Below are 13,694 nucleotides of genomic sequence, written 5' to 3'. Positions count from 1 at the left end.
CATTTATACTTTAAAAAGATTTGTTGTTGGGTTTGTTTATTTTTACAGATCAATTAACTCTTGTGCTGAATTTGCGTATTTAAAAATCCAAAGCACTTGATATAGGTAACTTTGCCTTGGTTATCTACTAGATTTGAAACGATCCAACCTCATCCCCTATTTCACTTCTGTTCTTACTCTGGCCTCCTTAATCTTCCTCCAACATGTCCGACATGCTCTAGCATAAGGGCTTTGACAGAGGTCTTTCCTGTCTCTAAAATGCTCTCCCTGGGGATGTAGACATGGCTAAATCCTTTGTTTCCTGTAAATATCTTCTGGATGAGAGACACTTTGCCACCTTATTTAAAATTTTACCTGCTCCATGCCACAAACACACTTATACAGTACTAAACTCTCTCCACTGCAGCACTGTTTTTCCCCATAGGACCTAACTTCCCACACACTATTTTACTTGCTTATTGTGTTTATTGGTTGTGTGCTTCCCTCACAAATATATAAACTCCACAAGGGCAGATGACTTACTCTGTTTGTTTATAGATATATCCAAATGCCTAAAACCACTTAGAGTAGTGTCTGTCTTATATTAATTACTCAATAAATAATTTGAATGGAATCATCTCATCAATTTGGTTAAAAATTTTATCAAATTGATGCCTTCAGTGTTTGTTGTAGAACATGGAGATCTTTCAGTTTTGTACAGATTTGGACTTTCTTGGCCTTCTGTTCTCTTAACAAAGCACACACACAAAGCCACCCACTGCATTTGAAGAGAAAGGCAACAAGATACTGGGGTAAGTGTTCCAAGTGTTCAAACAGTAGAACAAAAGGAATAACATCTGTCTTTTCTATATATGTTAAAAAAAAAAATAATCAGGAAAGTACATGGTTTATGACTTGTTTCTTTATGACTGAGCCCATCTATGAATCCCATGCCTTTCCAAGAGTACATTACAACTTTACAGTTTATGTGTACAAACATGTGGTTTGATCATGGTCGATAAAAAACAAAGTTAATCTACATTTATTAAGGTAGCCTATAAGGTGGAAACTATCTGATTCAGACTAATATGTTGAGTATTATACTGAAATTGGTATTTATTCATGTTGATATAAACTAGAGAAAAAGCAAACATCTTATTGGGATAGATTAATATGAATAACATGGGACTTTAGTGTAATATTCCAGCTGTCATCATTTTTCTAAACAGTTTACCCTGAAGAATCCTAAATCATTTCTATAAGCGTCTTTTTTCCCCTATATAGCAAAGTTTTGTGGTGACCCTGGAATACCTGCCCAAGGAAAAAGAGAAGGCAAAAGCTTTATCTACCAGTCAGAGGTTTCATTCAGCTGCAATTCTCCTTTCATACTGGTGGGATCAAACAACAGAATATGTCAAGCAGATGGCATTTGGAGTGGCTCATCACCTCATTGCATAGGTAATAATCATTAAAGGCTGACTTCGCTCAGTAATTTTGAAATTAATAGATAGTGGTGACATTTCATGGTTTTCTTTATCCTATATACTATAGTTAGCTAAATATGAAAAATAAATGTAAACTATAGATGCAATTAGAGGGTTGCTATAACTGAATATTGATAAAGTATATGACATTATTTCTAGCATTTAAAAGTTCCAGAATAATCACTTGAAATAATTTTCTTTATCAATAAAATGAAAAAGAAAAAAAGCTTTCAGATTTATAGCATTAGTAAGTACTAATATTTGTATAGATCCTTGTAATTAATAAAGCATTTTCACATGAAATTAAACTCATTCCAAAAGTATCCAAAAATTATACTCTTCTGATATCAAAATGTCTGTAAAATTAAATGGCACATTTGTTAAACTATCCAAATAACTTGCCATACAAATGAGCCAACTCAGAGACTAGCAGCCCTACCTAGAATATTCTCATGACTCAGTCTCCTACAGGTGTCAGTGAAGAATCCACATAACTAAGTCCTGGTTCTGGAAAAACTCTTGTTGCTTGAGGTGAATTTTAGCTTACCTGAGATTGTAGATTAGCTAGCTCCTTGAGCAAATGTTTTATGCATGTATGCTTCTCTCATAGACTTCATTTTCCTTTGTATCCATGGAGTTAGCTAGGTTTCAAGTGCTTTTATACTAAAAGGATTCAAAGTTCAAGAATTGCATAATTAATGTAAAGTTCAGGCTACCTGAAGTTCTTGTTTCAAGATTAGCAGGCTTCTGTCCATGGAGAAATGCTGTTAGATTTACAGTTTTCATTATTACCCAGGGCCCATTCATTAAACCCCAGAACATTTAACATTGTTCTGTATGAGGGTAATATAACTATTGTAAATTTAAAGAAATGATTTTTTTTTTAATCTTTATTTTAGAACCCACCCGTACCTCATGTGAAAACCCAGGAGTGCCAAGGCATGGATCTCAGAATAATACATTTGGATTTCAAGTGGGTACTTTAAAGAAATATTTCCATTTAACATAAAAAGGGGTAAAAAGCCTTCTTTGGTTCTTGTGCATATAATCCTGATGGCACATAACAGAAAAAAGTCACATATTTGCATTCATAAACACATAGAAAAGACAACAGACATCAAAAAAGGCAACATGAATTTTAAAAAAGCAGCAAAAGAGTGGAAATAAAAGGAAACTGGGAAGATAAAAAATATGCTTCAAGAAAATAGCCTAACAACATAAAGGTGAAAAGAAATAAAGTGAGCGTAGAAAGCTCCATGAGCAGTAGGTAATTAAGTAGGAGAGGGAGTGAATGAAATGAACTCTATAGGAGCCAAAGAAAAGATGGGAAGGGTTAATGGAGAGACTTCTGGGACATGGATTTAGCAAATATAAATAAATGTGGTGATTCAATAAGACAATAATTATACATAAAACTAAACTGTTTTTTCCAACATTGTCATAGATGTGGGAAATTTCTGAAAAATAATTTAAGCATAACCGATTATTACTCAACATATAGTTGGGTGGTTATATTAGATTTCTTTAGCATGCCCAGTCATGTGTGGACTACTTTCTTATTCTCTCTTTTTACTATTTAGATTTTATGTAGAGATTCAGCAAGTTTGCCTTTATGGGGGTTTAAGGGGAGCCAGAGTGCATAGTGATTCCAAAAGAAGGAGCCAATTTACACATTACCAATTGCCTTGTGTTACAAGGTTTGCTAAATTGAGCTATTCTGTGTGAAATTCACTGTGAACCTGAAGAACATCCATTTCTAAAGGAAGGGCTCATCAAAGGTGCCATATTTTCTTGCTAAAAATAGTTTCCATTTATCTACAGTTCAGGCACAGTATGAAATTGATTTGATAGCATTTCCAGTTTGCCTTGGTTCTGTCCAAATAATACAAAAGTGTAAAAGAGTGTCTCAGTCTCTGTATTATATTAGTGATTTTAGAGAACTTTAGATATGTTTCTCCATAAAAACTTTGATCAGTTGATCTTAATACTGAAAAATAGACAACTAGCTAAACAGGATTAGTCCTCATCATATACATGAAGAAACTGAAACAGAATCATGTGACTTGGTTTGCTTATAGAACAATTAGTGACAATATCCTGATAGAATACACAATTTTGATTATATTAAGCTCTATTAAAATTACAAATAACATACTATGTTAAATTAGAGACATTCATTTTCATACACTCATGGCAGATATGTATGTATCTGTGTATACAATGTTATAATATTGATATGTATAGAGCCAAATGAATAAAAAAGTTATTTATCTCTAATATCAATTTATTGGCAGATTTCAAATGAATTTGGCCTTTTATCATATCATTTATAAGCATCTTTATTTTTGAGAAAGACTCTACTTGCAAGTAACAGAAGCTATATTTTAACTAGCCTAAGTCTAAAGGCTTTACAAACCATGTATGTTCCAGATGCCAAAAAGACGGTAGGCAAAACTCATCCATCCTGGAATGTAGGAGCTGACATCTTTCTGTTTATTTGCCTCCTTTTTGTCTCTCTTTAGAGTGGCCATGTGGCCAAGGGTGAGGTGCTTCTATTTACATTTCAGCAACATACAGAAAGTGATTAATTGTCTCAATTTGAGTTTCAAATTCCCAGAGAAAGAACTGAATGTCCCAGCCTTTTATCCACTCCTGGTTTAATCACATATCCAGGAGTTACGAAGTAAAAACACAGCTGTAAGAAGGCCACTTCAGGAAGGGTCAAGAAAAAGGGGAAAGCTATGAATTGCAGAAAAACTCATATAATTTTCTTAACTGTTCTTAATATTTTCATTTATTCACTTTCTCTTTCTTTACACATTTATAAAGCAGATTGTTGGACAAAGATATAGTTATTAACATATAAGAATATACCATCCATTGCTAGAGATGATAAAACCGTTGTTGGAAAAAATATTCAATATAATGTCTCTTTTTATTCAAAATATTGTAAATTGAAACAGTTTTTGGCCAAAAATAGATTGGTAGCAATGGGAGTAAATGTCAAATGTCAAAATGATTGATTCAATATCTAGAATAATTATGGAGTGAACACCAAATACAAATTTTACTAAATGCTCTTTCATTCTTTTCATTGAGCTCTGGCCTGTGGATGATACACTATTTGAATTTAGGGTTTGTTACAAAAAGCTATTATAGATATAAAATGTTTTAAATCTGACTCTTACATATTTAACCAGAAAATATTTAACACTAAGATATTTAACCCTAAGTTATTTAACCGTACAAAATAATCATAATGATGATTATGTAAGATTTCCAGTTTATAACTGAAATTAGCACTCAGGAATATTGTATGAGGTACACACCTTATATAAGGTTTTATTACCTTTAAACGATGTATACAATAACATGAATTTCATAAGCAAGACCAAAAAAGTATCCACTTTTTTTTTCAATTAAAACCTTCTGATTATTTTTATATTACAAATGCATAAGATACCTTACAATTCAATGTTTCTTAAGCCTGGAATCTCAGGGCTGAAGATGATGCTCAATCAGTGAAAGCCTCTTGCATCTCACCTCAGGCATATTTGTTATGATTTCATTTTTATGGTCCTACCTTTCTTAGTATCATTAATAGCTATGTATATACCATTTATTAGAAGCCACCTCAAATTTTCTTGAGTAAAGTGTATAGTATAAATACATAATATAAAAATACAATACAAATGTAAAGTAGTTGAATAAAAATATTTTACAGAGAAAGCATATACAGTTTTTGAAACCTTAATAATACATATAGTTTTTTGACAGTTGTTAGGAACCATGTTGGATACTCCAGTTAAACAGATTTGTGAAGTTAAAAGCTAGACACAAATAAGTACTGTGGTGAAAATGCTACCAAAGCAAGAGTCATTTGCTTTGAAAATTTCATAGAAGGGAAAGATAGCTCTTATTTAGAATGCTCTAAATGTATGTAAACTTTCTAATAATCTTATGACTGGTTATCTAAATTTCAAGTTAGGAACTGAGATATAGCATTTCAAAGAGTAGAATAAGAAACTAAAGATAAGTGACATTTACTGATTAAACAGGTCTAAATTTCAAGTTAGGAACTGAGATATAGCATTTCAAAGAGTAGAATAAGAAACTAAAGATAAGTGACATTTACTGATTAAACAGGTTGTAAAATTCTTCAATGCATTGCTAACAACAAGCCAATTTGGGTCAGTTAAAAGTGGTATTTATTTAAATATGGGTTACAGTTAAAATTGGATATGGATAATTTTTAATTCCTGATATAAAATAATTTTCAATATTATTTTTCACAACATATATATTAGTTATATAAATAGAACATTTTATTAGTAAATATTGGTGAGAATATTTTACATATATAATTTTTTTTGAGACTTTTTCAAATAAGATGTGGAATTTTTTGTTGCAGCATTCGTTATTTTTCTTCAAATAATGAAATTATATTAGGCATATTAGAATTTATTCAGACTCAAAGGGCCTATCATGAAAATCAGGAAAAGATAGAGAGCTATGTAAAATATGCAGTTTTGTAACTGGAAAAATTATTAATGCCCTGATATTTGAGGGAAAAATTGTTGATTAAGATTTGAGTAAAATAAACATCTGAATAAAAAATTTAATCAATTACAAAATATGAATAACTCTAGGAATATTAAGTATTTGGCATAAGCATTTGTGAATTTGACAAAATCTTTGTTATTAAATTAAATAATTGTTAGTGATGTATAGGAGAGATTTACATAGATTATAATTCTAAAGTTTCAGGTTAATTTCTAAAGCAGTATTTATGGTGACTTCAGAGAAATTAACAGGAATGAGAAAAAGTCTTAAAAGTGAAAACAAAAAATATGTAATACATGTTTCTCAAAAGCTGTAAGTCATTCTATTAATATAAAGGTTTGATCAAATAATGCAATTTTACCTTTCAAATAACAAACACAATGATTTATGAGATACCACTCCACTTTAAGCACCTGACAGCCAGGTTAAATATTTTTGAGTAAAGTAAATCAAATACTTTTATATTATATTGTTAGTTCCCCATTTCCAGTTGAGCCAACATTTTCAAAGCATTTTGCTAATCTCTGGGTGCACAAAAGTGAGTAACATACTGTCCCTGGCCTAGAGATGCTAGCATTTTGGTATGTGGGTCAGAGACATACACAATGGAATAAATGATTTAATAGGGTAGCTGATGACATTTAAGGTGCTAAAAAAGCGCATAACAGAGGCAGTTTTCCTAACCTGTGCTGCAGTGGAGGCTTTTTAGCCTGACCTCAATCTTTCAGTCTAAGAGTTAGGGAAACAAAGTTAGGAAAAGCATTCCATGCAGTAGGAACAGCATAAGAATTATTTCATTTAGCAAACAATGAATTAAATACTATCTAAGCACAATTTGAGAAATTATATGTGTTTAATGATGATGCTGAAGAGATGGTCAGTGGCCAGGTCATGGAGAAAGGGAATGATAAAGTCAGACTTTTAAGTTGGCATAGATCCCTCTGACCTTAGCGCTGAAAATGAATTTAATCAAGTAAAAACTGGAAAAACAGAAAACAGTGAGGAGACTGTTTCAGATGTCTGTGGCCATGATGTGTGTGGTCCATGACCAGCAGCAGCAGCAGCAGCATGGCCTGGGAATGCAGATTCTTTGGCCGTCCCTGGAGCAACTGAGTCAGAAACTCTGGAGGTGGAGCTCAGCTATTTGTCCTTTTACAAGCTCTCTTGGTGATTATGATGCCTGCTAATGTTTGAGAACCACCAGCCTGTGGAAAATGTTGTGAGGACTAAAGCAGGATGTATAAGTGGGGAGAGGGAAGGGGACACTTTGAGAAAGACTTGGAAGGTATTGTCAGCATATGGTGGTGGACTGGGTGAGGGGAGGATTCTGAATGGTATATGTGTGAAAGGTGAATCCTTAACTGAATCTAACCTAAAGTAGTATTGCAGGCTTGATAGAAGTAATGGAGTTTTGTAGAACTGGTTTGACTGCAGGACAGAATTGCAAAATGTATATGATCAGTCCCGTAACTTAGGCCATATGGGAAAGTATAAATCTGTACCATGATATTATATAACTTCAGAGTGCAATCTATGTGAATGGCAGCCCTGGAGCACAATTTGATGGGCTCCATTTATTTTGAATACAGTGTGAATGGTGTGAGCAATGCAGTAGTAGCCCTGGGCAAAATGGGGCATCAAGGATGTAAGGGATTTCCTAGAGGCTAGAGGGAGGATGTCATGGGAGACACCACCTGAGATAACTGAAAAGATAACGGCTGTTATCAGAAAACAAATATTGGAAATGAATATTTCTGGTGCAGAGTAGATAGTTTTGGGTGATAATAATAATATGAGAAATTGTGGAATCTAGCTAGTCTTGAGGTCCAAATACGAACCTTGGTATCAAATTATGAACCTTGGTATCAAATTATGTCACATTAGGCTTAGCCCGTCAAGCCACTTCAGCAGATGGGGGTGGGAAACAGGGATTGAGTGGTAAGCCATAAAACAATGATTAAGCATTCTCAGACTCCTACTGCTAGGGGAAGTCTGAAGGAGCAGACCCTAAATATCACCTTATTTTGTCCTCCACCACTAATCATTTAATAAATCTTGTTGCATTTTCCCTGTAACATATTTTGAATATATATGACTTCCTTCCCAGGCTTATTGCCACAAGTTAGTCCAGCTTTAATCAACTCAAATCTAAAATAAAAGTGCTAGCCTCATAATTAGAAATATTGCCCTTCAATTCTCTCTATTGTTTAACAGTTTCTCTGCACAATGGCCAGTTTAGTTTTCCAAAGACAATATTTTCTATACAAATTTTACTTGCTGTGAAAGCTTTAGCAACTTTATATTTTCTATTTAAAAGATTTCAAATTCCATAGCCTATCATTTGAGACCCTTGAGAAACTGATTCTTACTTATGCCTCTGATTTAATAATTATACCTAGAATTTATTTAAAGCATTCATTCCAGACCCATGTAAAGTCCATTATATATTCCACCTCACTTAATTCTTACGATAAATCTTAACACAAATAATATTATTATCTTTATTTAAAGACGAGGCAATTAAGCCTTAGAGACGAGAATTTAAGTCCCCATACCTAACAAGGTCAGCTCCAGAATTAGCACCAAGTCTACATTACTCTGGGGTTTGTGCTCTTATTTACCTGATGCTGTTGCTTTCCACTTTACTACCCTCTTCCCTTACTTTGTGAGTATCCATGCCAACCAGTCAAATGCATTCTTCTAAACTGTCTACATTTTTGCTCATGTTCTTCTGTATCAGTTGTTCTCAAACTGAAGCATACATTAGAATCACCAGGAAGTCTTGTGAAAACAGTTCTTTTGATTCAGTAGGTCTGGAGTAAGGTCCATAATTTGCATTTCTAACAAGTTCTTGGGTGATACTGATGCTAGTGGTCAGGGAACCACACTTTGAGAACCATTTTTCTATATATTTATCTAAATTTACATCCTTGAAAGTTTAGTGCACAGTCCATGTTTTCCACTGTGTTTCTGTTGCCACCACAGCCTTAAGAAACCAAATTTGTCTCTATTCACATTGCATTTACCATCTTCAAAATCCATTTACCTCTTATTGTGATGTTAGTTATCTTTATTTCCATATTTCTTTCAATCATCTTCATTTATTTATCCTTATCTATCTATTTCCTTGTCTGTCTGTTTTGCATTCATATGTCGCTTGTTGGCCTTTTGATTTCCTATACATTTACCTCAGAAATCCCATGGCAAAAGTTTGGTGTCCAAGTATATGTATTTCCACTTGAATATTTGATGATAATATGCAGACAAAGAAATGTAACTTTCTTTCCTTAGTCTTGCCGCTTTTCCCGATTTTATATTGTTACATTGCAATTTCTTTTCCTTCTGACTTCTACCATGCAGAATTTCATTTGAAAAGATTTTCTCACATAATACTTTTTCTGTTGGCTGCTGTATTTGAAATTGCATTATAACATTTGTTTTTACTCTTAAATTTGTTGTAGGTTGGAAGTGTCGTACAGTTCCATTGCAAGAAAGGCCATCTTCTTCAAGGGTCAACAACACGCACTTGTCTTCCTGACCTTACATGGAGTGGAATTCAGCCTGAATGCATACGTAAGTATTGTGGGTAAGAATTTATATGCATTTTTCTATTCCAAATATGAAAGCAGGCATATGTCTACACAATGGTTGTAAATAACTGATTTTTCTTCAATTATAATAAAACATATTTCATGTTTATAATTCTATTACTCTATCATAACCCCATGTCCATTGGGGGGCACTCTTTAAAAATGTCAGAAGGCATGAGGCACAGTTTTTTTCTTGTTTGTGAAGCCCTTATGATTGTGTTAAGTTGGTCAACTACTAATTTTGGGTGATTAATTTTCAGATCTGCACCTATGAATCTGAAGTATTCTGGGATATAGGAGGCTCCAAAGTAGTAACTCTTAATCTTTTATCACAAGTGAAACACTCTGAGAATCTGAGGAAAAGTAGAAACACCCTGAAGAGAAAATATACATGGGCACATTGACCAAAAATTTAAAACTATTTCAGGATTTCCTAAAGCCTCTAAATGTGCACTGACCCCAGGTTTGAGAGCACTTGCTGTACAGATTAAATAAAAACAAAGCCCAAGGTCCCTGAACAGTCTTTTCTGGCATACAGTTAGAAATAATGTTAGCTAGTGAGTTACTAATCTCTTCTTTCCCTCTTCCCCCTTCTTCCTATTTTCTCCCTTATCTTTTTTATTCTGAATCTCTTAGGGAAACAATCAGAGTAAGCTGAACTACTCTTCAGGAAGGTATATGAATTTTAAGATTTGCTGAAGCCCAATCAAGCCCTGTAAACTTGCTTTAGCCCTGTTCAAACGATTCCGATGATCATGTACCTAGATTTTCCTCAAAAGCAGCAGAATACTCCACTGAGAAGTCATGTTACCTACCCAATTGACTTACATGTAAATAAGGCAAAATTCTTTAAAAGAGAATTCTATAGAATGGATTCTTGAAACAGCTGTGTGGGTTGTAACTAGGAATTTCATAGTAAACCAATGTTCTTTGGTGACCTACATTTGGGAAAAGATGATTTAAATAAATGAAACAGCTTCTGCTATTGCAGAGCCTCTCAGAATTTATAGTATATGCATAGTGTGGGGATTAAGAAGGTGGTCTAAAAGCAGACTACCTGTGTTTATCCTCATGGATATGCCCCCCATGAGGATTAAATTATATTAACCAAATTATTTAAAGTATAAACCATTTAACACAATGTTTAGCACATACTATTCAAAAATGTTAGCTGTTATTTTTATAGCTTTGTGAATATCCATTGGGAAACAAATGGAATTTCTGTTTTTTCAAAAATTTGGTCCAAAGAACACTTTTTTTCTGAGTCCCTCTTTAAGAATCTATATCCACATATGTTTCCTATGACTGCATTATTAGTTGTGTAAATCACAAAGTTGGTGATTTACAACAGAAATTTATTCTCTCACAGTCCTGGAAGCCAGAAGTCCAAAATCAAGGTGTAGGCTCCAAGGAAGTATCAGTTCCATGCCTGTCTCCTGGCTATCAGAACACAGCTTCCCAGCAAGCCTTGGCATTTCTTAGCTTATAGATGCATCACTCCAATCTCTGCCTCTGTCTTCACATCACTTCTCCCCCATGTGTCTGTCTCTTTTCTCTCTCTTAGATGGGCACTCCCATTAGATTTAGGGCCAACTGTAATCCAGCATGATCTCATTTCTATCCTTACTTTAAATACATCTGCAAAGACCTTACTTCCAAATAAAGTCACATTCTTAGGTTATGGATGGACATGAATTTTGGAGGGACATATTCAACTCACCATGAATGATCAGAAATGTTGTTTATATTGGGGGAAAAATTCCTTGTGGTATCTATCTCTAAATGAGAAAGGAATGATGTTTAGGAGACACAGAACAAGTGAACTAGGAGACAGCACCAAGAAGCAACATAAATATATATATGATAGAATCAAGGTGGGGAATTAGGAGTGAGAACAAACATGGAGAAAAGGAAAGCAAAAGTTAGATGAATGAGATGGTAATTCTAGCATATGGGCCAAAAATACGGGCAGAAAATTTCACGTGTAAAAATTTATTAAATTGTACCTTCTACATTGATAAGTATTAATATCAGAGAATATAATGAGCTGTGGTTGTATTTGATCTTAGAAAACATGTTTCTTTCTAAACTTTAAAACAAATATTTTTTAAAATAAACAATAAAATAGTTTCTAATATGTATAGGAAATCTGAGTTTAACAAACTTTAACAGATAATTTTATACAGGGCATTTTAGATCCTTTAAAATGCAAATGTTCATTGTGATTCTCTAAAATGATGATGTAGTACACATTTCTGATCTTTATCCACAATTCATCTTTTTTCTTCAGTTCACCTATTAACATCTATCAGTGTTCCATAGATGATGGTTTAGAATATGCTACATTATGCAATTCAATATGTACATTTAGATTGAAATATTTTCCTTGGTCCACTAAAATAATTATTCAAAGGTATGTTTATATAAAGGCATTAAATTACCTCTGGAAATATATTGCGAATACTATCTCAGAATTTTTAAAACTTTCTATAAAACAATATTTATCTCTTTTCATTATATAGCCCACAGCTGTAAACAGCCAGAAATTCCTGCTCATGCAAATGTAGTAGGTATGGACCTTCCATCTCATGGGTATACGCTAATTTATACCTGCCAGCCTGGCTTCTTCTTAGCAGCTGGAACAGAACATAGAGTATGTAGATCTGATAACACTTGGACTGGAAAAGTTCCTGTTTGTGAAGGTAAGTTTTCTCGATAGAAGCTTTTAACACAATAGATTTTACCAGTTAGGTCTTGCTTACCTGCAACAGACAAAAAGTCAGCTCAAATTAGCCTAAGAACAAAGGAAAATTGTTGGACAACTCCAAGAGTAGGAGTAATGTAGACACTTCTGGCTCTCCAGGTACAAAAACATTAGTCAGGCCTTTTTATAGCTTTTTTTCATGCTCCATTTTTTTTTTTTTTTTTTTTTGCTTTATTCCCTCTTCAAGTTCTCCTTCAAGGTAGAGAAAATTGCTTCCAGCATCTCCAGGTACATCTACCCTTCTGGCATAGGGACCCTAGCAGAAAGAATCCTTCCCAAAGCTTGGTCGAGGTGCACTGTACATGACTCTGATTGTCACAGCTTTGAAACTGAGTCCATCCCCAAAACCATTACTGAACCAGAGTAGTATGTTATTATAACAGATCTAAGAGGCATGGCTATCCCTGTTGCTGCTTGGGAGGGCAATCTCTATCTGGACCAGATGTAATGACTTTACCAGAGGAAAAGTGTTATATTGCCAGAAGAGGGAGCAAAGCACTTTTTCTAGAGTTTCTAGAGAAGATCATCAATATACTCCTGGTCCTTATATCCAACAGACTTTTATTTTCCGGACTTTCTTATTCTTGATCTCTTGCAACATTCAAAAATGATAGTGACTTTTGCCTCCTTGAAATGCTTTTTCACTCTTTTCCCTTAGCTAGCAGTTTATGCTTGTTCCTGTTTGCTGAAGTTGCTGTTATGAAACGTACCAGAAATGGATTGGCTTTTATAAAGGGGATTCATTAGGTCACAAATTTATAGTTCTAAGGCCATGAAAGTGTCCAGACTAAGTCTTCAACAAAAGGATACTCTCACTGAAGGAAAGCCAATGGCCTCCAGAACACCTGTCAGATGGGAAGGCATGTGGCTATTGTCCTTTGCTCCCAGGTTGCATTTCAAAATGGCTTCCCCAAATGCCTCCAGCCTTCTATCCTCTTAACTTCTCCCAGTTCTCTGCTTGATTCTCCTGGGGCATTTCTCTCTAAGTATCTGGGAGTCCTCTCTTAGCTTCTCTGGGGCAAACTCTGGGCTTCATCTCTTAGCTTAGCATCTTCATACGTCCTTCTGTCTGCATCTCCAAGCTTCTCCAAGCATCAGTGTCTGTGTCGGCTCTTGAGCCCTCTTAAGTATTGCAGTGAGCTAATCAAGACCCACTCAAAATGGGCAGGGTCCACATCTCCATGGAAATGATCTAATCAAAGTTCTTAGCCACAGTTGGGTGAGTCACAACTCCATAGAAATGCTCAATCAAAAGGATCCACCCAACAAGATTGGATTAAAAGATCATGGCTTTTCTGGGGTCCATAACAGTTT

The 13,694-nt window shown here is 34.3% G+C and overlaps 1 protein-coding gene across 7 annotated transcripts in view; it reads left to right on the top strand.

The window, feature by feature from the left end:
- Positions 1-13,694, top strand: part of CSMD3 (CUB and Sushi multiple domains 3) — a 1,408,207-nt gene that overhangs the window by 1,376,025 nt on the left and 18,488 nt on the right. For all 7 annotated transcript variants that reach the window (XM_037802758.1, XM_037802757.1, XM_037802756.1 and 4 more), the window contains 4 exons: positions 1,264-1,437; positions 2,363-2,436; positions 9,488-9,599; positions 12,139-12,318. In XM_037802758.1, coding sequence (XP_037658686.1) covers positions 1,264-1,437; positions 2,363-2,436; positions 9,488-9,599; positions 12,139-12,318 — 540 coding nt within the window. The remainder of the gene's footprint in view (positions 1-1,263; positions 1,438-2,362; positions 2,437-9,487; positions 9,600-12,138; positions 12,319-13,694) is intronic.

This window comes from Choloepus didactylus, chromosome 14, assembly GCF_015220235.1.
Source record: "Choloepus didactylus isolate mChoDid1 chromosome 14, mChoDid1.pri, whole genome shotgun sequence".
NCBI classification, from domain to species: Eukaryota; Metazoa; Chordata; class Mammalia; order Pilosa; family Megalonychidae; genus Choloepus; species Choloepus didactylus.
The sequence above is the reverse complement of the archived record's forward strand: the minus strand, read 5'-3'. Positions and strand labels throughout refer to the sequence as shown.